We start from the raw sequence: 25,639 nt of genomic DNA, 5'->3' as shown, positions 1-25,639 counted from the left end.
AAGTGACAGTACTGGCAGTACTAGCAGTAAGTCACATACAATGCAGAAATAAATCCTTGCACTACCAGTGCTGAGATCAACTACACAGACCAGAGCCTGGTAGGAAACAGCGCTGCATACACTGACCTTAGCTTAGCTCGAAGAAGAGGTATGCGGAGGGACCCGGACCACACAGCCACCAGCTTCAGTGTCCAGCAGCGCTTGCACATTAAAATAAAATGGCCACCGAGGAGCAGAGAGGAGGCGGGCCCCAGGGGAGGAGCGCTGAACACAGCCCGCTGTGGAGAGGCACTGTGCAGCGGGGGAGGCGCCGGCTGTAAACAGGGAAGGCACGCTTCCCTGGCATGCATTTAACCCCAGGGACGCCGGACGTTTACCGCTCAGCTGCGGCCCACTATCCCTGGGGCTTGTGGAAGCGCAGGTTAATACCTGGCTCTACTCGCAAGCCAGTCCACAGGGAGCTCCCTGTCTGGGGACTGAGGACTGTGTTCGCCGGCGGGTACCCTCCGCGGGACACGCCGCTTACCTTGTCCCCTTGGATCCGGCCACAGTCCGGGTGGTCCGGGGTCACCGCTAGCCATGACTCCAGACCCCCACCAGCATCCCCGGATCGGTACCGGCGTTCTGGTACCGGAGAGGTGAAGGAGCGACAGCATGGACGTCTGTACAAACTGTCCATGCTGTACTGCTCTAGATGTGCAGCCACAGCTGCCTTGGAAAGATCTTCAGGGGCCCTTACAGCCCCCCTCTGCTACATGTGCTCCGACTCCTGGCCGGGCACTGACGAAAACTGATGGCCTTGGCTAGGGGGCGGGGTATAGGAGAGGGACCCCAGTGCATCCTGGGAGGCTGAAAGTTTTAACTCTGTGGTGCCCGATGCTGCAGCCATCGCCTTTACCCCAAGGTATCCTGTGGATACCCTATGGACCCTAAAGTAGAAGTATATTTAAAATATCCTCCTGCTCCTCCTCATTTTATTTCATATCATTATCTTTATTATTACCTAGCACACCTATGTTCTTGTGATATATCCAGCATTGTGATAAAGATTTGCTCAATCACACTGGTTGGGAATCTCTGCAATAACGATTACTTATTATTTTATATTAACAGGCTAGTAATATAGACTTGGCATATACCAGGTCAACTCTGCCCACTCCCGTTCCACTATACTTACCCTGGTTGGTCCCTTCTCTGTCGCTGGAGGGGAGCTGAGAGAGAAAGAGAGGACTTGAGGAGACAGAGGGCCTCATTCAGACCCGCTCGCAAGCGGGTCGATGTTGAGGCCCTGCGCACGCGCAGCAGCTGCACTGTGCGTGCGCAAGACACGGAGCGAGAGAGAAATATTCTCGCTCCGGGGCTCACTACAATAGGGGCAGCTGTCGATGGTGATCGACAGCTCGCACCGCTTTGTAGGCGGGGTGGTGGGATGGCTGGCCGAAGGGAGGCGTTCCTGAAGGAACGCCTGACGTTTGGTGGCGGCCCCACTGACATCACTCGTGATGTCAGTGGTGAGCTTCCGGCTCTATTAGAAGCGAAAGCTCACTGGGGCTTGCGGAAGCCGAGACCCTACCACAAGGGTCTCGTCACAAGCCCCTATGACCATCAACCTGATCACTCGCTAAAGCTGTGGGTGGTCACCCACAGCTTAGCGAGCGGCCGGGAGGCCGGATTTAAATGTGAAGCGGCCGCCCTCATTCAGAGCGAGCGGCTCTGAATGAGATCCACAGTGTGTTTGTCATGATATAGACAGAGACTTAAGCTGAAGGTGGAGAAGTGACAGAAAAAAAAAGAGGAGGCTCTGAAAGAGTAAAATCTGACAAAATGGACAAGAGAAATTAAATTGAGAAAGAGAAGAGCGTGAGAGGGAAGTCTGTCAGTGTTACTTGTTTGTGGAGGTGGAGGACATTAAGGTACTGTACCACTATCACCACAACAGGATCAGCCAGCTACACTGCCAGCAGTAACACACAACACTTCTGCAATACTGTCACTAGTAGTGCCCTGCCAGCAGTAACACACAACACTCCTGCAATACTGTCTGTCACTAGTAGTGCCCTGCCAGCACTAACACACAACACTCCTGCAATACTGTCTGACACTAGTAGTGCCCTGCCAGCAGTAACACACAACACTCCTGCAATACTGTCTGTCACTAGTAGTGCCCTGCCAGCACTAACACACAACACTCCTGCAATACTGTCTGTCACTATTAGTGCCCTGCCAGCACTAACACACAGCACTTCTGCAATACTGTCTGTCACTAGTAGTGCCCTGCCAGCGGTAACACACAACACTTCTGCAATACTGTCTGTCACTAGTAGTGCCCTGCCAGCAGTAACACACAGCACTTCTGCAATACTGTCTGTCACTAGTAGTGCCCTGCCAGCAGTAACACACAGCACTTCTGCAATACTGTCTGTCACTAGTAGTGCCTTGCCAGCAGTAACACACAACACTCCTGCAATACTGTCTGTCACTAGTAGTGCCCTGCCAGCAGTAACACACAGCACTTCTGCAATACTGTCTGTCACTAGTAGTGCCCTGCCAGCAGTAACACACAACACTACTGCAATACTGTCTGTCACTAGTAGTGCCCTGCCAGCAGTAACACACAGCACTTCTGCAATACTGTCTGTCACTAGTAGTGAGTACTGACAATAACAATAACATGGCACCACCCAAAAGTCATTTGTAGAAACACTTTGATAAGAAAGATAATGAGCCCAAAACAGCTATTTGCAGATACTGCAGCAAGGAAATAAAAACATGTGGAGACATCTCATTTAAAATGCCACCTCGAAAACAAACACCCTCTTGTGCTGCTTTGTATGTATATATATACCGTATATACTCGAGTATAAGCCAAGTTTTTCAGCACATTTTTTGTGCTGAAAAAGTACCCCCTCGACTTATACTCGAGTGAAGTGTAGCGCTGACTGGACGGAGTTCGGTCAGCGCTACACAGCACAAACACACAGCCGCCGAAGCCGGCAGCTGTGTGTTTGCTGTAATCAGCAGCCGCTGAGAGTCTGTCAGACTCTCATCGGCTGCTGCTGTTCCCACTGCGGGAGCCATCTTCCGGCTCCCGCAGTGGGTAATGGGAGAGACGTCATGAGTAATGACATCTCTCCCATTCAAAGCGGCCGGAGGAGCCAGTAGTGGCGGGACCAGGAGCGGGGGTTTCAGGTAAGTGATTTTTTTTTAATTCTTATTACGTCTCTCTCTACTGGGGGGGGGGGGGGACTACTGTGGGCACTACCAGGGGGCGATTACTACAGGGGTCACTACCAGGGGGCGATTACTACAGGTGGCACTAAAAGGGGGGATTACCACTGGGGGAACTACCAGGGGGGGATTACTACTGGGGGCACTAAAAGGGAGGGGATTACCACTGGGGGCACTACCAGGGGGGGATTACTACTGGGGGCACTAAAAGGAGGGGGATTACCACTGGGGGCACTACCAGGGGGGGATTACTACTGGGGGCACTGAAAGGGGGCATTACCACTGGGGGCACTACCAGGGGGGATTACTACTGGGGGCACTGAAAGGGGGCACTACCATGGGGGATTACTACTGGGGGCACTACCATGGGGGATTACTACTGGGGGCACAACCAGGGGGAATTACTACTGGGGGCACTACCAGCTGCTGCATTTCCCACCCTAGTCTTATACTCGAGTCAATAAGTTTTCCCAGTTTTTTGTGGTAAAAGGTACGTCGGCTTATATTCGGGTCGATTTATACTCGAGTATATACGGTATATATATATATATATATATATATATATATATATACTGTTTGCCTCCATGAAGATAGCCATAGTATAAGCTTATTTTACAAGTTTATTAGTCTACAGATAACCAATGTTTATATCTAAATAATGTTTTGTATTCAATGTTAAAAACATCAGTACTTCCAATGTTTTCTTTCGATGACCTGTGATCGCTATTCACTGCGGACCCGCTATGCAGATCAATGGTGAATGGGACATACTTCCTGAACTGCTGGGCTGATTGGCACAATGCAGTGCAATAGGTTTGGTGGGGCAAAGCCTTCAATCTGAACTGTTCTGCTGTAATTAAGACAGTTGGGGGAGAGGGGGGTGGGGGGACACGGATGGGGCAACTACTGTAATTATAGTATAATGGAAAAGTTTGGCAGGGGGGCTATAGTTAGGGCCCCAATGGTGTATTAATTTGGCGATACTCAGTATGCCTACACCTGAAACTGCAGATGCACACTGGTAATAAATGGGATTAATATTCTAGAGCACGGGGCAGCCCATTACATCATGCACCTGGCACAGAGGGGATTCCTCAGCCTGGCTATAATAATAACAGACGTGCCGGGCCACCTGCTCCCGTGACGTCAGGCTACTCCAGAGCTCCACTTCTTCCAGGCGCCCGCCTGCTCCTACCCTCGACTGTCAGTGTGAGGGGGAGGAGCCGGGCATCGGTGACGTCACTAACAACGCGCCCACCCTCCCCCCTCCAGTCGCGGCGCATGCGCAGTGGCAGATTGTGGGGTGCCCGCAGGGAGGGGGAAGTGAGTCACACGCAGCCTGTCGCACATACAGTGACTCGCTCGGGATTCGTGCTGACCGGACTGCTCCAGAGACAGCGGGGCGAGGCCGCGGTGTACAGTGTGAGGAGAGGCCCCAGCGGGGGCCAGCTCTCCTGTACAGCCCCCCTCCTCCTTTGTTGTTATACCCAGGGGTGAGCCGGGGCCTCCACCTCCTCCCCGTCCCTCCCCGAATCCGCCCCTCAGTGTCACCCGCAACATCCACCCGACGATGCGACGGCCTGAGCACGGGGAGGATCAATGCGGCCCCCTTCCCTAGGATGTCATCCGAGGACAAGAGCCTAGAGTCCGCTTGTGAGCAGCCCGGGCCCCCGGCCCCTGCCAGCCCAGCAGCCACGGACAAAAGACCCCGGGGCCGCCCCCGGAAAGATGGAGCCTCCCCACTTCAGAGAGTCCGCAAGAAGTAAGTGCTTGTCCGTGACAGCCAGCTGGGGAGGAGGGAGGAGGGGTGCTCACTGCTGCTGCTACTCTACAGCCTCTTCCTCTGTAATCTCCTGCTCAGTGCTGTGTGTCCCAATCCCCTGACACGGCGGCCAGCCTGTCACATCACTGTCACTCACATACACACACATATCACAGCACCTGTCCTTTGTACACACACTGTGATTACATCACTACTGACACACACCTGTCCTATATACACACACACTGACACACACCTGTCCTATATATACACACACACTGACACACACCTGTCCTATATATACACACACACACTGACACACACCTGTCCTATATATACACACACACACTGACACACACCTGTCCTATATAGACACACCCACTGACACACGCCTGTCCTATATAGACACACCCACTGACACACGCCTGTCCTATATAGACACACCCACTGACACACGCCTGTCCTATATAGACACACCCACTGACACACGCCTGTCCTATATAGACACACACACTGACACACGCCTGTCCTATATAGACACACACTGACACACGCCTGTCCTATATAGACACACACACTGACACACGCCTGTCCTATATAGACACACACACACTGACACACGCCTGTCCTATATAGACACACACACACTGACACACGCCTGTCCTATATAGACACACACACACTGACACACGCCTGTCCTATATAGACACACACACACTGACACACGCCTGTCCTATATAGACACACACACACTGACACACGCCTGTCCTATATAGACACACACACACTGACACACGCCTGTCCTATATAGACACACACACACTGACACACGCCTGTCCTATATAGACACACACACACTGACACACGCCTGTCCTATATAGACACACACACACTGACACACGCCTGTCCTATATAGACACACACACACTGACACACGCCTGTCCTATATAGACACACACACTGACACACGCCTGTCCTATATAGACACACACACTGACACACGCCTGTCCTATATAGACACACACACTGACACACGCCTGTCCTATATAGACACACACACTGACACACGCCTGTCCTATATAGACACACACACTGACACACGCCTGTCCTATATAGACACACGCCTGTCCTATATGCACACACTGTTATTATATCACTACTGACACACACACTGCACCTGTCATATGTACACTGTAATCCCATCACTGTCTGCACCTGTCATATATATATATATATACACACACACACACTTTAATCTCATCACTTGTGACATCACTACTGTAATTCACTTGCGTCGTATCCACGCTGTAGTCACTTCACTTGTGTCGCACACACATACTGCAATCACACCGCTTCTGTCAGAGTGCACTGTCATTTATGACGTCGCTGTTATTACACACACTGTCATTGGTTTGATCCATTAGCAGCAGTTTTGATTTCCATTCTAGTTTTTTGCCTCAAAATACCACACATTTGCGATGGACATTTCCGCTTCCTGTCAAAATCACCTGCAACTGATATGGTGCATGTCTTCATCACCTGTCAACACACAACAGTCTTGGTGTACAGAAAATGTACATCTGGCTGGGAGTAACTCTAACCCTGCCAGCCCAGTCACTGTGGACAAAAGACCCTGTAAGAAACAAGTGCTTGTTTGTGACACCCAGCTGGTGGAGGAGGAGGAGGATGGGACCTGCTGGCTCTCTCCAGTCTCTTCTTCCTCTTACATTTCTTTTCTCCGCACCCTGTCCTAATCATCTGTTGCTAGACACAATCGGCTAGAATAACAGAAAAGTGACACCTGTAGCAAGTACACTGCTATTTCTGTCACACAGCATGCTGTGCACTGTTTTGTTGCACAGGCACTGTATGTGACTTCTGATGCCCCACGTGCTCTACCACACTGTGTCATGAATGTAAAACTACAATGTATCGAGCCTTTTATTTTGCAACCTATTGCATACTTGGTTATCTCCAGAATCATGCTGTAAAATACATTGCATGCATTGGACATCTGCATCTCCTGTCCAGATCCTTCCCTTGTGTCATAATGCATGATTTAATCACCTGTCAAATTAATGAGAGCCCATTTACATTTTATACTGAGCCTTCCAGTAACTATATGAGGCTTGTATTAATGTTTCATACACCTGCTGGCACATGGTAGAAAAATGTAGGGAGCCTTAACTGTCTTTTCATTCAGTTAGTATATGAACTACTAGCCCCTTAAGGTTTAAAGTATACATCTGTGAATATAGACACTGCTTTTTCTGTCTATGTGGTGCATAATATGTTGATCATCTGATATAGTGTAAGATAAGGTCTTCCTCCCATTTGTAAACAATTAGCCTAGTCTTCATCTGTACATGTCTGTGTTACATTGCTTTATGATTGGCACTTTAACCTCATGTTAATAGAACACCCCATTCTTTGACTAAACACCTTGGTCATTTGTTAACACAGGTCCTTTGACCCCTGTGTTTATCCAGGCAAATCTATCCCACTTAACAGTCTCCCCATTGTACTAGAATATACTATTCTGTTTGTTTTGAACACAGATCTCCTTGTACTAAGATCAGGCTGCCTAGACCCTCATTTCTATAACCCCTCCTCCCTTTTGCATCCAACATCCTTCACTGCACTGTAATTGCAGATGCTTTGGACAAGCAACAATTTTAAAGCAATACTTGCCGTATATACCTAGTCAAAAGACAGAATAGCTTGTTAGACCTAGATACACTGGGGGTTATTTTATAACCCCACGGCTAATTGCCGTGCTGGAGCTATTCAATTAGTGGGGATTACCCTGCGCATGAGCCCCCGCAGTTGGAAGGAACCTAAAGTCTGCGGAAAAAACAGCAAATCGGGCTTGCGCGCGCTGGAAAAAACCCATTGATTCTACAGTTTCCGTGCAATCCGTGTGTTTCCGTGCGTGAATCCTGATTTTTCGGCACAAGAACAAGGCTATTTATTTGAATAACCTTTCCTGGCGTCGCGGGGTAAACCCCACGGCTAATTGAATACCCTCCTTAGCAACTCCCTCTCCCATCACCAACCTTCATTTTCCAGTCTCACTGCCCAAGTACTGTATTGTCTATTGGGTTTTAACAGTCAAATAAACAGGTCTTTTGAAATCTTTTAACAATGCCAGAAATGTGGGTTTTGTAATGATTTGTGTGAAAGTGTTCTGTTTTTGTGAAGAGGATCTGCGTTACAGGGCTATTATGCTGCCCATCCACTAGGCGATTATACCTAGCGATGGAGCGACAGTTGTTATCGCTCCATCGCTTGGTAATCGCCTGCAAATCGGGCAGTAAAAGGTTAAAAAACGACCAGCGATGCGCGCGCCCGCTGGTCGTTTTTAACAGCAATCATCACCTGAACATGACGGTCAACCTGACGACCGCCGTCAGGTTGCCATATTCGGGGATGATTGATCTGCATACACTGAACGTTCAGTGTATGCACTTCACCCCGCGGGAGGCGATGGCGTCATAATCGTGCCGTCGTCCCCCGCATCGTTAAATGGATGGGCAGCATAAGTCTACTCGATATTTGCTTCTACACTTGTTGACATTATATATTATATTAAATGAGAGTGGCGTGCTTTAAAAATGTATGTTGTATCGGAAAAGTGTCACCATTACAAAATGTACCATGATACAATGTTTAACTACTGTGCTGAACTAATAATATAACCCCCATTTTCTAGTTAACTTGATTTGTGTTTTATATGTTGCTGAACCCCCTTTAGCAATGTATGGGCTTTTGGATACATTAGCAATAATTAGCAACATACAGTATGATGCTGGATTCATCTTGGTATCGAAAATGTGAAGTCTTGTTAAACACTGGCTAATGGTCGAAGAGATCTTTGTTACCGTGAAATAAATGTTCGAATTTGGAACAGGAGAAACCTATTTAATTCCACTGTAGTCTCCTAGTGTACTGTATAATGTGATTGGTAATATGATTGTGAATACATTTTGGATAGTCCTTTACTTTACCCCGTATCCTGCTTATGTATTGAAATAAAGTATGAATTTGCTATTATTGTTTCTGTGCAATATGTTGTAGGAACGTGGATGGGTGAAATAGGATGTCCTTTTACCATCAATGCAGTGATTGACATTTTAAAACTGGATGAAGCAAAGTTTTGTTAGTAAAGATGCTTTCTCATAAGCAGAGCAGTGAGCAGATATTTTAAGTTGGCATCTGTTGTGGTCAATTGGAAGCTGCCGAAATGATTCAGTCTAAAGGGGAATTTTATTCTGCGCAAAAGACGCAGTGTGCTGTTCGTAACGGCACATCCTGTCCGCCAGCAGAGCAACAATTGCAATGTCGGCACTGTCGTAAATGGCCAATATGTGCGCAGTCAGCAATCACGACAGCCCATCGCTTGGAATTGAATCTGCCTCAGCGAATATACAAATTTTACCATAATTACTGAATTTTTGTTTTAATCCCTTTTTATTTTCTTCTTTATTAACTGGCTAAAAAATAAAATAAAAATCAACAAGGGTCAGGAGAAAATGGGATGGGAGAGGGGGGGGTCAAGGTCAAAAGAGGGAGAAAGGGCCACAATCAGTATATACATTAACAGATTAAACAATATTGGGAGAATTCAATTAGAAGCAATGGGATGTAGCTCCTGGGATGAGTGCCCAGAGCTGTTTAATTGCCTTCATTGTAATCCTGCGACTAGCAGATTTCTGCTCACACCCTCCTGAGGTGAGAGCAGAAACTGCGCTAACGTTTGCCTCGAGGCAGGTTGTGGTGTTACTGCATGCGGTAACAGCATCGCGCCTGGAGCTTAAGTCGGAAAATGCAGTGTACCGCCACCAAGCTCCGGTATACTGCGTCTCCCGACTTAAGTGGGTTTACAATTGAATAGATCTGGGCACTCATCAAGAGAGCTAAATCGGTTTGCTTCTAATTGAATTTCCCCTTATGGTTTACAAGTTCGATGCAGGCTATACAGGTAAACGGTAGCACTAGCTATATTAATTGAGAACTACAACCAAACTAATCTGATAAAATTAAATTATATTCCTGCAAAGACAAATGAGAAAATAGTAGGTTAGTGTTCACGCTAGTGCAGGCAGGGCACATAACGGTGAACAGAGCACTTTTGCACCAGAAAAGGGGGAGTGGTCAATAGGAAAGGGTGTGTGTCCTTAAGACGCACACCTTTTCATCAGTTTAAGGGGAGTGCCCAGCACTCGCAGAGATGCTGGGCAGCCCCTTGAACAGATGCTGTTGGTGATGGCTTCACCGCAACTTTTCCCACCCGTGGGACCCTGCAGCCCGCAGATGGGGGTTGCACCCGGCAGGCTGTTGCAGCGGGGCGCCGCCATTAAGGCAGGGCGCATTTTAGTGTTTTAAGTTCGGGCAAGGCGCGGCACCTCGCTAAAACAGCCTATTGGGAACACTAGTAGGTGGAGGGGGTTGGGAATGTAGGAATTGTTATAATTATGGAATAATGAGATATGGTTTGAGATCATGCTAAAAGGTGTTTAAGGAGGAGTTTGGCCTCAGCATCCAGAGAGACCATGTATCTCTATAACTTTCTGGGGTTAATATAAAATGGTTGTAATGAGTTGGGTACGGGATGCTGGCGCTCGGGATCCTGGTGGTCAGAATCCTGACGCCAGCATCCCAACAGGGTTAGGATACCGACACCTGGCGGTCAGTATCCTAACCCTCCCCTGCCCGCACCCAAAACCTAACACCCCCTAGTGCTTAAACATAACCCTCCCCCCTTAACCCCACTACTTATCGTCGGGATGCCGGTGATTCCGCATTCCGTTATTTCAACTAACTCCCTTTGTGATGTTTTCCGTACGATATGTTCCAAATGCTTAGATCGTGACAGTGTATGATGGGTTTGGTGTTTTTCACGAAAGAGAAATCAGACATTTTAGCTCCATTAAGGATATGTTTTATGAGTTTTTGAAAGTGTTTAGGAGTTTCCAAGAGAAGAAGTGAGGGCATGTGAATATTGGAGCTTGAGAGCATGTGTTTTGGACCAATATGGGACTAACTTTCACCAAGTGCACCAGATGTGCAGGTGAGTGTCCCTGTGCCGGCCAACCTCCAGCATAATATATTGAATGGTTTGGGAATGGTTGTGTCTAAATCCCCTTCAGCTAATGAACCCTGATGTGACGTTGAGTGAGGGCAACAGTAGAAACTTGTACCCTCGCGGGCTAGCTTCGCTCACCACACTTCGGGCATAGTGGCTTGCTTTGCTCGCTACAGTTTACTAATCCCAATAGATGTCCATGTGGATAGTAAATGATGACGGCAGGGTCCTTTAACTGAAGGGGATCCAGCCGCAACCGTTTGGGAATATGGAGTGAGGGTGTGTTGTCTCCTAATACAACCCACCTGATGGCAGGGTTGGAGGAATTATTTGATTATTGAGTGGAAGCTTTAGCTAGATTAGCTCTGATTTTGGTTTCATTCGTCAGGTTTTAGTGTCTTTTCCTTGTCCTTATTACAAGCCAGCTCATGCAAGTTTTTCTTAGGTTAATTATGGGATAGTATTAATTGGTATAACAATGTAGATAGATCTCTATATGTAACTGGTTATATTTTGTTAGCTTTAGAAATTCCTTTCAATATACAGTGCTGTACATGTGACGTTCTCCATTCTGTTATTTAGAAAGCCAGTTTTCCATAGCTATTCCTTTGAGAGTCCCCATTCACCCTCTCTTTATTTTGTATCCACCGGTCTTAAAAACACAGCAGAATAAACCTTTGAGCACAAGCTGAAACTTTCCATCGTGCAGTTTTTGGAAATGCATATATCTATGTCCTTAATCAAAGCGAGGATTCCCAGTTCTCTCCGCAGCTATGTAGAGTGAAGTAACAAGTGGTTTTTAATGTATTGAAGAGTGATGCAGCAGCCTGGAAGTGTGGTGTATGTAACAGGGGGAGGGGAATTACACTGCCGTCACACAGAGGGGAGCAAACATATTGTCCCAGCCAGCAAAAAGTGAGCACATTATTATTCTGTAGTCCATGTTAATGCTGAACACTTGAGACATTATGTGTAGACTGGCCTTCTTGAAGCACACTGTAACTTTCATAGCAGACTAATCAATTTTTGTTCAAACTCTAAGCCGCTTATGTAAATGCTTTCCAGTGTTTTGTGCTGTGTCAGTAAGTTAAGTAATAGTTTTGCACAACGTCTAAGCCAAGGGTCGACAAAGTTTTGTAAACTATAATAGTCAGGTCAAAAGTTTAGGAGCCAGACCATCATCCCCAACCAACTGCACACCCACTTAAACACATTTGGTCTTAAAGTGTTTAGTATGCCCCATCCAGGAGGTAAAATCAAAAAGCAACATTTGCACAGAATTCTAGGGATAAACTCCACCTTTTTATTTTCAGATCCTGGATGGGGAAGGGGCTCGGGGCATGACCAGGGGTTTGGCCAAAGGGTTCCAACCATTTTATTTGACAGCTTTCAGGTCATTTTCTTACCAGTCTAATAGACACATGCCTCTTGATATGCCACAGCCCCTTCATATGGTATCGGAGCCCCCTCATATGCCAAAAGAGACCCTTCATGTCCATATATATACTAGAGCACCCTCATGTTATACCCATTTATATACCACTAATGCCATGCCCATTTATATACCATCAGATCAGAGAGCTCCTTCATCATGTGCCGTTATGCCAGCCCAGAGCCCCCTCAAGTCATGCCTCAGTCTTTAATCATTATAATACACAGCACTCAACACTGCCCAGCAGGGTGGAAAAAAACACGTATAAAAAACAAACAAAAACGTATTTCTTTTGCAATAATGTTATAATCAAAAAAATGTAATCCTGCTTATTATATTAAAGCTGTGAAGCATTGCTATGTATTAGAACCCTTGATCAACTATGTTTTAATGCTTTCTAACATTAACAATCCAAAGTTATTAGTATTTTTTCTCATCAAAAGAAAGCCAGACTAATGGGGGTATTCAATTAGACTGCGAAACGTCGAAATCGGCGATAATTTATCGCTGATGACGTCATTTTCGCCTATTTCAATTATCCCCATATTCAATTTCAAAGACTTTTCGCAGTTTCGACAAGTTTATGAAAAAAAACGGGGATAACTTTTCACCATGTTTTACATGGCGAAAAAAAGTGCAGAATTGGGGTTTAGGGGTGCAGGCTTAAAAAAAACTAGCCTGCACCCCTGGGAATGTCATTTAAAAATAAACTGTGTCAAAAAAAGTAAAAATAAAAATAGGGACACCCCAAAAAATGTAATAAAAAATTTGGGGTGAAAAAAAAGAAGAGGAAACAGTGTTTAAAAATAGGGAAAGGTTCAGGGGTGTTCTGCAAATATGCGGCAGGTGTTTTCTAGAATAGGCTATTAGTGGCAGGTTCATTTTTGCAGAATTTAAAAAAAAATGACTTTATTGACTTAAAAATATGCTAGTACCCATTTTCATGTACCCCAAATTTGATGGGACCACTTAAAAATACGAAAAAAATAACCTAAGTGCTCTTCTGCATCATTTCTGTCGGGGAAAAAACACCTGCCGCGGCTGTTTAAAAACCCGACTTTCTTTTGCAGGCAAAAACGGGGGTACCCATAGTGATCCCCCATGTCTAGACATCTTTAGGGGGGGTCCTACAATTATTTCCCGAGAATTCCTGTTTTTTTTTCTTTTCTGTAGATCCCAATTTGCCGGGTCCCGTTTTCGCTGATTCTATTACGGGGATAAAGCGGGAACGCGGCCGATAGTTTTTCCTGGGATAAAGTACGATGTGGAGCAAAACGTCCAGCACAGACTTTTCACTCCCAAATTGAATATGGGCCTAAGGGCTCGATTCAATTGAATGTGAATTAGCATCGGGAGGGAGCTCCTGGAGCTATTCAATTCAGCGTGCCGTTAGGTTGGAGAATGCCCGTTCTCGTGCCTAAAGCAGGTTGTTAGTCGCGAGAACAGGCGTTCTGTGACTAAAGTGCCTGGCGTGATGCTGTTTCCGCGGTGCTAAGGGCAGGAAAAAGCATTGCGCCTGTACTTTTGTCGGATTTCAGTTGGATTTTGAGAAGAAAACCTTAAGAGCGCGCTGAATTGAATAGCTCCGGGAGCTCCCGCCCGGCGCTATTTAATTCACGTTCAATAGAATCGAGCCCTAAGTCTTTCTTCCTTTCACTCATCTCAGTGGGACTGAAGGTTTTGCAGTGCAATGAAAATGAAGGCAATTAAACCATGAGGTGTTTCTCTGCGTAATTCCTCTTTATAGCAGTGGAGTGGTTTACCCTTAAAGATTCAGAATGTTAGCTGTGGATTTCTCCTGTCCTATAGGATTGTTATGGGAGGGGTTTGTGGAGTCGTAGCTGATGCTTGGCAGATTTAGTACCTCTCTGATCTGGTTCAGCCTTCCTATTTCTCTGTGTGTGAATTTACTGTATTGGTTCAGCTCTCTCAAATGAAGACCAAAAGCAACAAGAATGTGGAATAATACCGAGGAGATTACCTATATAATAGGCTTTATAAGAAGTCACAACATAATATATTTTTTTCTTTTAAACCAGCCAACCTTGCTACCCAGGTATAATACACAACAGTCCCCTCACATGCCTGTCAGCCCATAGATTCTCCCTGACATGTCCCCTCCACAGCAACTTATTTCTCACATGCCTACCAGTGTGCCCCACATGTTTTTGGCTTCTGTCATTTCACCCCACAGCAGCTTATTTTCCACTTGCCCAAATGTCTGCCCCCAACTTCTCGCTTCTCCCTGACATGCCTACTCCACAGCATCTTGTAACTCACATGTGCCCCACATGCCTATATGCCACCAGCTTCTTCCTGACATACCCCCACCACAGCAGCTTCTTCCTGACATGCCCCACGTGTATATATGCCCCAAGCTTCTCTCTCATATGCAGTTTATTCATCACATGTGCCCCCCAGCTTCTTCGTCATGTGCCCCCTCCACAGCAGCTAATTTCTTACATGTGCCCCACATGCCTCCAGCTTCTCCATCATATGCCTCCTCAACAGAAGCTATGTGGCAGTGTCTCACCTGAGCCGTGATGACTAGCAGGTCATTTCCATAAGAGGATCTAGCTACTACAGTGCTACCATGTTGGCTGTGGACTCCCAGAAAGTTAGAGATGGAGCTGCAGAGGTGGCTGTGATTTCTGGATACCTGACCGGGATTGCCCAGCCTCCGGACAGTTCTTGCTGTTTCCGGACTGTCCGGCGGAATCCTGGATGGGTGGTAACCCTACCCCCATGCTATCAGACCTACCTGTCTCTCAACACCAGTAACCAGGGTCCATTTATCCAAAGCAGGGAACTTTGCCGCATGTGTTATAACAACAATTAATACCCTTAGGGGTAAGACTGTCCATTAAATAATAATTGATGCAACACATCTAATGGATGGTATCTGGATCTGGTGTAAAGTTCAGTAGAAGAAAGAGCCAAATAAGATCCCGCTGGAACTGGCAGTTGAAAAAAACCCCAGTGCAATGGTGGCGAGTCTCTTGCTCATATAGCAGTTAGTAGCTACTCCAAGCACAGTCGTCAGTAGGATACGATAATGTAGAAGGTGAGTGGCAAAGCTACTGCTAATCCCCTTGTGTAGGCAGATGCAAGCAGCCAGTAACAGCTACTGTCAACATAGACTGCACAGGGAGAGAAAGAAGTCTCCAGCGAGAGACTACCTGCAGTATGTACCCTGAAGCCGGAGATTATATAGCTGTGTATGGCTCTGCTGTCACTGGGTGTGAAGTTCGCAGTCAAATCTTCACACCTCCATGCAGCTGCATGCCTATCAGCCAACAGAAAAAGCAAAACACTATATAATAAATAAGATCTTTACTGTTTATGTGATGGGCATCTGATCGAAGCTCGGCATTACTAAAAAAAATCTTGTTGCAAGTCTAAAATCTTCTTTGAACTAGCAACTGGTATTTGTCGAGCCTTGGTCTAAGGGTGCATACACACCTGTATGATATCGGCCCGATTTGGGCAAATCGGAACGACAAATCGGGCATATTGTGCAGTGTGTATGCCCAATTTGCGTGTACCCGCGGTCGCATGCGATATCGTGCGATTGACTGTGCTGCACAGTCAATTATACGATATCGCATGTGAGCCTGTACAAATTAATGAAGGACGGAACAGTGATTGTAACGTCTTTCATTAAATCTTTCAAGTGTGTACCGCAATCATGCGATGTCCAGGGTGAAGGCAAATCGCCCTGAACATCGGCACGATTGCCGGTCGTTTAGGTGTGTACCCTGCCTAAGCAATTGAATATTGTGATTTGTCTTGCCAAAAGAACACAACATTCATTATTATTATTGTTTTCTTTGTCAACACACAGCAAAACAATTTTCAAATAACACAATTTGTCAAACTTGGACAATTTGATTTCTGAATGATGTTTTTGCTCTGTTTTTTTTTATTTTGTTTGCACACCACAGATGGCTATTATTGCCTCCGTTGTCAAAATTCTTGCACATATAGAGCCGAAGCGCCTTTTTTTGCTCCTGTAATACGTCCAGTTCTTCGTTAATCTGTATAGAAGACAATTTTGCAAATATTTGACAATGAATACTGCGCTCATGTTCCATCAAATTCTCAAGAATATCCTGTTTGCTATAGGGATCAGTTGTCTACTTTCACAATGTTCAGCTTGAACTAAACTTTCCTGGCAAAATGAGCACCTTATTAAAGACATAGATGGTGGTACTCTAAATAACTGGTAACAGCAGTTGCTTTCCCTCGGCTAGTTCTAAAAAATGTAAATGCAATAGATACTTATGAATGGTTTAAGAAGTCCTTGTATTGGAAAATCTTATCTTTTAAATGTAGTGCTCCTTTTAATGGAAAATTCACTATTGCGTGAAGATCTACAAATTAAACACTCTGAAATGTTACTAAACTGGAATCCGGTTTTCCAGTTAATAGGGTAGGTCTCCCAATATCTGATTTGAACACAAATAGACTAGTGATGGATTATGAGATTCTCGTGTCTTCAATTAAATTCAATACAATGTACTCATCAACAATTTTATGGTGGCACTTAAATAGCGGATATTAATATGCACTCCTATGGGTATGTGAACTAAAATGCACTATTTAGGGTGCTGTTGCAATGGCACATTGCGGGCATAGTCCATAATTCATTTGAAGAATTTCAGAAACATATAGGCCCTCATTCAGAGCCACTCGCTATTTGCGGTCGTTCGTTCTAAAACTAGGGGTGGCTATTCAAATGAACCGTTCGCTGTTTGCGGTCTGTTCACGCCTCTATGTCTGAACGTGCGAACAAAACTTGCGTTCGTTTTTTGGAAAAATACGCCCCCTGGCCGCTCGCATCCTATGTCATGTCCGCTATTTATTAGATTAATCGAGTACATCGACCAGGGTATGAACTGCTCGCTATTCTTGTGGTTGGTGTTTGCTACCACAATTTTGCGAGCAGTTCTGACTATAAAATAACCCAGTGACGTGGTCCATGACGCTGCTGTTTTAAATATGCACACCCATAAAACGCCCGTTTTGACCTTTAAGCACGCCTGCGATCGGATTTCCACTCCCCATTTTCAAGCACCTTCCCCTGTTGCCACCCACATACGCCTCTTTCTGTCACTCAAAATAGCAGGCATTCGCTATTTTGCGAGCACATGAATTTCGGCCGCACTGACTGGTTAGCGCATGCGTATAACGATCCGTACGCATGCGCAGTTGGGCTAACATCGCTCGGAACGAACGAGCGGCCGCTTACGAGCGGCTCTGAATCAGGCCCATAGTCCCTTGATTGCAGCCAGGATATAGTTGAAGAATTTTGGGCAGATTCAATTGATTATATTCAATTAACTTAATTCCCATAGGAGCCTCACATGATGTATCTCCAGTTCTCCACAGGATGCTATTGTGTTAAAACATTGAATATCACAGCTCACACAAATAATGTTTACAGTACCATAATACCCTTGCACTCACATTGGACTATATGTTTACTTGTATCTGCCCCTTTATCTCCAGAATATCTTCCCATAGTCCAGTGATTCATTCCTCCTTGCCACATACTATTAGCAGCAAATTAAACATTAATTTATAATAATACTTACCCAAGGTTTGATGATCCACCTGGTGGTCTCCACACATCTACACAGTACACACATATTTGGAAGTGCTGCCTTTTTTAAAATAACACCGCCTCTGTAGGAGAGTATGGCTGGACTGCAGCAGATATTAGTGACCTTTTAGGTCTTGTCAAATTGGGATTATTTCATGAAGACAGCTTGTCGTCTATTGTGAACACACTGCTGGCTAGGTCTAGGACCACTGAAACACTAGTGGATCTGATGGAGCACTGGACACTGCTTAATAATCTGGATTAATCTTTATTATGGAGATATATATATATATTAGGCAATCCATTATTTGAGAGAATTTAGCTCCCTTCTAAAATGGTTGGGGGCTATTCAATTGTTTTGCGCAACCAGCCCTACGCTGGTCGTTACGGCCACATTCTCATGCAAGAATACATGGGATTAGTCACATTAAGCAGCTTCTCTCGTGCTAAGTGCATTTGCAACCGACAGGAGGTTGCTAGCAGAAATCCACGGGAAGTGCAGCCTTGGGACTGGTCGCCCAAAACCATTGAATAGCTCCCGGGCTCTTAAGACTGAAGCTACAAACAATTGAATCGTAAAGAAATATATACAGTGCCTTGCAAAAGTATTCACCCCCTTTGCATTTTTCATGTTTTGTTGCCTCACAACCTGGAATTAAAATGGATTGTTTGAAGGTGTGCATCATTTCATTCACAGAACATGCCTACAACTGTGAAGTTGTGTTTTTTTTTAATATTGTGAATAAAACAACATTTACAGAAAACGTCAGCGTGCATAACTATTCACCCCCCTAAAGGCAGTACTTTGTCGAGCCACCTTTTGCGGCAATTACAGCTGCAAGTCGCTTTGGATAAATCTCTATGAACTTGCCACATCTTGCCCCTGGGATTTTTGTCCATTCCTCAAGGCAAAACTGCTCCAGCTCCTTCATGTTGGATGGTTTCCGCTTGTGAACAGCAATCTTCAAGTCTGACCACAGATTCTCAATTGGATTGAGATCTGGGCTTTGACTAGGCCATTCCAACACATTTAAATGTTTCCCCTTAAACCACTCGAGTGTTTCTTTAGCAGTATGCTTCAGGTCATTGTCCTGCTGGAAGGTGAACCTCCGTCCCAGTCTCAAATCACAGGCAGACTGAAACAGGTTTTGCTCAAGAATATCCCTGTATTAGCACCATTTATCTTTCCCTCGACTCTAATCAGTTTCCCAGTCCCTGCTGCTGAAAAACATCCCCACAGCATGATGCTGCCACCACCATGTTTCACTGTGGGGTTGGTGTTCTTGGGGTGATGGGATGTGTTGGGTTTGCGCCAGACATAGCGTTTTCCTTGGTGGCCGAAAAGTTAAATTTTAGTCTCCTCTGACCAGAGCACCTTCCTCCATACATTTGGGGAGTCGCCCACATGCCTTTTGGCAAACTCAAATCGTGTTGTCTTATTTTTATCACTAAATAATGGCTTTTTTCTGGCCACTCTTCCATAAAGCCCAGCTCTATGGAGTGTACGGCTTATTGTGGTCACATGCACACAGTGTTCCTGATATCAATCACTGGGGACTCACTTTTATAAAGTAGCCGGGTCCGCGGGGATGTGCTGTGCTGTGGCCAATCCCTGACAGCTGGCTGCAGCACAGCACGTCCCCCTGAGAAAATCACAACGTTGTTTGTTATAGCAGCCAATGAGAGTCAGACTCTCATTGGCTGCTGCTGTGGAAAGCCATGCTGGGATCAAGTGTCTGATCACAGCATCCGTGGCCGGTGCTGGGACAGTGTGTTTGTTCCCAGCGCCGGGTAAGCCACCGTGGCGGGTACCTGGTGAAGGGACCGCCTGGTTCCTTCCACCTGTGTTGGCAGTAAAGTGGTGGCGGGAGAAGCTTGGCTCCCGGCGCAAGCTAAGCGGAGCTCGCTGCCCGGAAGCCAAGTAGTGGCTGCAATTGTTTGGCACTGTCCGTGAGCCAAACAGGGCTCGCAGTCCAGCAGCCAATAGGCAGACGCGATGAGCCAGTCGTGGCTTGCCGCATCATAGCCCCGCCCACTTGCGGCATCTTGAATTAGACGCCGCTGAGCCGGAAACTTCAGTACCGGCGGAGGGGAGGAGGGAAGACCTCCCGAATAGCAGAGCGGCAACAGTTCCGGCGGCTGTGCAAGAGGCCAGAAGACGGCGTGATCAAGAAGGAAGAAAGGAAGAGGCGGCGTCGCTGGCCAGGACGGGCCAGCGGCAGAAGAATGAAGCTGAGGACCGGAGAGCTGCGGGGGTGGAAAGAAAAAGAGCTAACATAGCTCCCCTTCGCAGCCTCTTCCACCGTACAGGTAGGCGGCCTTGGGCCACCATTATTTTACTCCTCCCTAGACTACCAGGGTTGTCGGGCACTAGGCCCGTGGCATAAATTGAGGCAATAGGCCTGTGGGTATATAGGTGGGCACAAGGCCCGGGCTACAGGGGGGGCATTAGGCCCAATTGAAGGTATCTGCCCCACAAATAGGTGTGAGTGACCTGGGCATTAGGCCCAGGTCACTATAGGGCAAATAGGTGGGCCAATACTGGGGGCACTGCACAGGGGGGATTACTACTGGGGGCAATGCATAGGTGGACTACTAGGAGTAATGCATAAGGGGATTACTACTGGGGGCAATGCATAGGGGGACTACTAGAGGTAATGCATAGGGGGATTACTACTGGTGGCAATGCATAGGGGGTCAACTACTGGGGGCAATGCATAGGGGGGGACTAAAGGGCATTAATGTGCAGCATAATGTGTAAAGGTCGGGGATGGCTGTGTGGCATCATTTGTAAGGGCCATTACTGCATGGCATAATGTGTAAAGACTGGGCATTAATGTGCGGCATAATGTGTAAAGGCCGGGCATGGCTGTGTGGCATCATTTGTAAGGGGTTAGGGGAGGTCTGAGAGTTATATGGCGAGCTCTAAAGCATAAATTATGATGGGACCCAGAAACTATCAGGAAGGACCCCATTTTTTTTTTTTTAAAGTGGAGGGTCCCTGGGACCCACATTTTGTCACTCACCATGATCGCTGTGCACAGATACACCAGTCTCTGCTGTGGAACTGTGCAGCTCCTTCAGAGTTACCTTTGGTATCTGTGCTGCCTCTCTGATTAATGCCCTCCTTGCCTGGTCTGTGAGTCTTGGTGGCTGGCCCTCTCTTGGCAGGTTTGTTGTGGTACCATGTTCTTTCCATTTGATTTTGATGGTGCTCTGGAGGATCATCAAAGATTTGGATATTTTTTTTTATAACCCAACCCATAATTGTACTTCTCAACAACTTCGTCCCTGACTTGTTTGGAGAGCTCCTTGGTCTTCATGGTGTGATGCCTCTTGCTTAGTGGTGTTGCAGCCTCTGGGGCCTTTCAGAAAAGGTGTGTTTATACTGACAGATCATGTGACACTTAGATTTCACACAGGTGGACTTAATTTCACTAATTGTGACCTCTGAATGTAATTGGTTGCACCAGAACTTTTGAGTGGCTTCATAGCAAAGGGGGTGATTACATATGCACATGCCAATTTTCAGAATTTTATTTATAAAGATTCTTTTTTTATATATATTTTTCTCATTTCACTTCACCAAATTAGACTACTTTTTACAGAGCCATCACATAAAATTCAGATTAAAAAAATAAATAAATTACATGTTGTAATGTAACAAAAAAAGTAAAAAGCCAAGGGGGGTGAATACTTTAGCAATGCTGTGTGTATGATATAATATATATATAATTTTTTATTTTTTTATTAACAGTTTCTTATATAGCGCAGCATTAATAGAACAAAACTGGGTAATAACAGACAGATATATAGGTAGGAAGGCCCTGCTCGCAAGCTTACAATCTATACGGACATAGCTACCTACCTACCTACCTACCAGGGTTGGCTGGTTTAAACCATCTCCGTTTAAAGCAATTTTTTTTTATTAAATCCGCTCTGGTTTTTTTTTTTATTATGCTGTGACTACAGGCACAACGCCGTGACTGGTATTTTTCCACATGCTTGTTGCTTGTGGTATTTATCTAAATAAGATGAACCAAAGCAGTAAATCGCACACATTACAAAGATATAGGGAGGATGAACCAGATTAGAGAGGTGCTAAATCTGCCTTGCATCAAGTGAAGTCTTCTTCCCCATCAATCTCATAGGGCAGGAAAAAAAACCACAGATATCATTCTCAATCTTAAAGAGTAAACACCAACACATAAAACAGGCAATACACAGAGAAACACCTCAAGATTTAATCTCCAGGTTTACCTTTGTATTTCAATTCAAAACCTTCAGTCCTATTGAGATGCACTACCGGATTGAACGATAATGACATCGTTATTGTTCAGTCGCTCGTTAATCAGGCACAAATTGGGCATGCAAATGTCGGAAACGACCAGCGATGCGCGCTCCCGCTGGTCGTTTCCGACATCAATCATCGCCCGAACATGCTGGTCAATTTGCCGATAATGACAGATTGACCATGTTCGGGGATGATGGAGGGGTTTCTACACTGAACGACTGATCAGTGTAGGCACTGTAGGGGATGGGGAACGTCGGTACAATTACGATGTTGTAATCATACTGTCTTCCCTGGGTCAGGTAGTGGATGTGCGGCTTAAGTCTCTGTGGTGTTGCAAGTATCATCTAATGAATGGTGGACGAGCAAAAAAAAACGCAATTGAAAAAAAGTTGACCCTGATGTATTTCCCATTATTAAATAACTTCTGAATGCTCAAGCATCTTCAGCTAGTATAGAAAGATTTTTTTTCTTCTTTCGGTATAGTTCATTCAAAGCTTAAAAACAGACTGGAAACTGAAAAGGCCTCTAAGCTAGTGTTTTTATTCAAAATGTTTAATGCCCGTGACACTTCCAGTTCTAATGCTTAACTCATTTTTTTTGTGTTTGTGTGTTTTAATTATGTTTAGTCTGAAATTGGTTTTATTGAAAGATATCATATCAAACCCTAATAACTTTGGTTTGTTAATGTTAGAAAGCATTAAAACATGATTGATCAAGGTTTCTATTACATAGCAAGATTCATATTTTTTTTTATTTAAACATTAATGCAAAAAAAATGGTTTAAACCAAAAAATATGATTTAAACAATAAAAACGGTTTAAAAAAAAAATTTTCTTCCAATCCTGATGCAAGCTTTTTTTTATATTTGTAATTTTTTTTTTTAAACTATTGAAAAGTAATTCACCTATTTTAACTATTTATGCCCCTACTCCAATCATCTCCTTCACATAGCATCATGCTCTGCCCCCTGTCACCAGTGGCCCGCTCACCTCCCGTTGCTGTCCGTTGATTGGCTTAGACACCTGCTTGTCATGTCAGATCGCCCACTCTTCCCTTTACTCAGTCTCTAATGGTCCTGGCTGGCTGTGAGTGCCGGAGAGTAATGGAAGCCAAGTGGAGATTGCTTCAGGAAGTCCACTCTGCAGGACTCATACATTAATAAATCGTGGCTACATGCGCGCACTGTGCACGTTGGTTCTGGTATGTGCGCTAGGCCCCAACCCTACTCCAGTCATCTTATCTCGTTCACATAATCATCATGCACCTATATGCATTTTTAATTCACAGCTAATTGTGCGCATTAGTTCTGGTGTGCATGTAAACGTGATGACATAATAAAAATCAGGGCCCAATTTTATAATGGATGTGTATATATTTTCATAAAGTATGTTCATTGTACAGCAAAAGGAAATACAAAGGCACAGTGAAACAGAAGAATAATACAAAAGGTGAAAATGGTGTCATTATTTATTGATACACAATATTCAAAGTCATTGCTGTAACTTTGTGGAATATTAAGCAATGAAAGGTTACACAAGAAAATAAAATAAAAAACATGTCGAAATTTGAAGAATTAAAGTGAAGGATTAAATCAGGAGAAGATAAAATAAATATTACAATAGAACAGTAAAAAATAACAAAATTAAATAACAGACAATTTGAACACAAAATACAAGGTAGCACAATGCAATTCAAGGGGAGAAGTAATATATCATGCAGGTTTAGTGTGTGTGTGTATATGTATAATATATATATATATATATATATATATATATCTTCTATGCTTCATTTCAGTTTCTTTAACTTCTACTGATTGCTTTTGAACACACACAGAAGGAGGCACATTTATTGTCAGCCTGAGGATCTAGTGAAGGAGTCTGGAACTGTTGCATTGAGTTTGAGTTGTGCACCATATTAAATTGAACTTGAATTTTCTTTATATTGAATATGTTAAATGATTTACACGTTGCTTGACATCCAACTAACTTGCTTTTTCTATTAGGTGTGTACAGTATAAATAAACCTAATGGAAATAATCTATTCATCTGGTTTGGGTAGGAGATGAGTGTAATTAAAGTTCTGGAATAAATGAGAATGTTTGGGACCAGTGCTTTATATAATAGTTATTTTGTTTTAACTGTGTATCCTTTGCTTGTCTCTACTGTTGACTGAATAGTTACCTGTATATTTTTTGCAGATTCATTTTCTATGGATGACCATACACTTTTGTATTATTGTCACAGCCTGGGTAATATAAATGTAAGAGATCGGATAAATGTGTTTTTGGCCTTGAGTCGTGAGTTTGATTCTGACCAAGGCGTTATCTATGTGGAGTTTGTATATTTTTAGTTTGTGTTGATTTCCTCCCACAGTCCCATAACATACTAGTAGGTTAATTGTCTGTTTACAAACTGGATCCTAAACTGCGTGTGTGCATATGTAAGCATTTTTGTGTGGTTGAGAATTTGGACTACTCTTCAGTGGGGAAAGGACTGATATGAACTAAGGGCCTGATTCAGAGCCGGACGCTATTTGCGCTCTCTTGTCCAGAAAAAGGGGCTGGCTATTTAAATTGACCGTTCGCTCTTTCAAGTCTGTTGACGCCTCTATGTCTGGACGAGCGAACAAAACATGCGGAGGTTTTTTTGTAAAAAACGCCCCCTGGCCGCTCGCATCATACGTCATCTCCGCTATTTGTTAGATTAATCGAGTACATCGAAAGGCTAATGAACTGCTCTCTATTCGTGTGGTTGCATTTTCCTACCGCAATCATGCGAGCAGTACTGGCTAAAAGACACCCAACTGACGTGGTCGATGACGCTGCTTTGTTAATTATGCACACCCTTAAAACGCCCGTTTTGACCTTTTGGCACACCTGCGTTCGGATCTCCACTCCCCGTTTTCAAGCACCTTCCCCTGTTACCACCCACAAACGCCTCATCCTGTCACTCAAATTAGCAGGCATTCACTATTTTGCGAACACACGATTTTTGGCCGCACTGACTGGTTCGCGCATGCGTACTAAAACCCATACGCATGCACAGATGTGCAAACATCGCTCGGAGCGAACGAGCGGCCGCTTATGAGCGGCTCTGAATCAGGCCCTAAATGCTTAATATGGTGACACTATTATTATAGCTATATTATGTTCAATCATTCACACCAGTCCCCATTGGATTTTGCAGTCCCTATCACATATACACAAACTAGGGTCCTTTTTTGACATTAGCCAT

The 25,639-nt window shown here is 44.9% G+C and overlaps 1 protein-coding gene across 1 annotated transcript in view; it reads left to right on the top strand.

Moving 5' to 3' along the window:
- Positions 1–4,532: 4,532 nt before the first annotated feature.
- LOC148501515 (histone-lysine N-methyltransferase 2C-like) overlaps positions 4,533–25,639 on the top strand; it is a gene marked incomplete at its 3' end in the record, with an annotated part of 143,143 nt that continues 122,036 nt past the window's right edge. The window contains exon 1 of the mRNA XM_088450358.1: positions 4,533–4,990. Within this exon, the coding sequence (XP_088306484.1) occupies positions 4,848–4,990 (143 nt within the window). The remainder of the gene's footprint in view (positions 4,991–25,639) is intronic.

This window comes from Taudactylus pleione, unplaced genomic scaffold, assembly GCF_031769625.1.
Source record: "Taudactylus pleione unplaced genomic scaffold, aTauple2 ptg000517l, whole genome shotgun sequence".
Lineage (NCBI taxonomy): Eukaryota > Metazoa > Chordata > Amphibia > Anura > Myobatrachidae > Taudactylus > Taudactylus pleione.
Note: the sequence above shows the minus strand (reverse complement) of the source record. Positions and strands in the feature narration are given on the sequence as shown.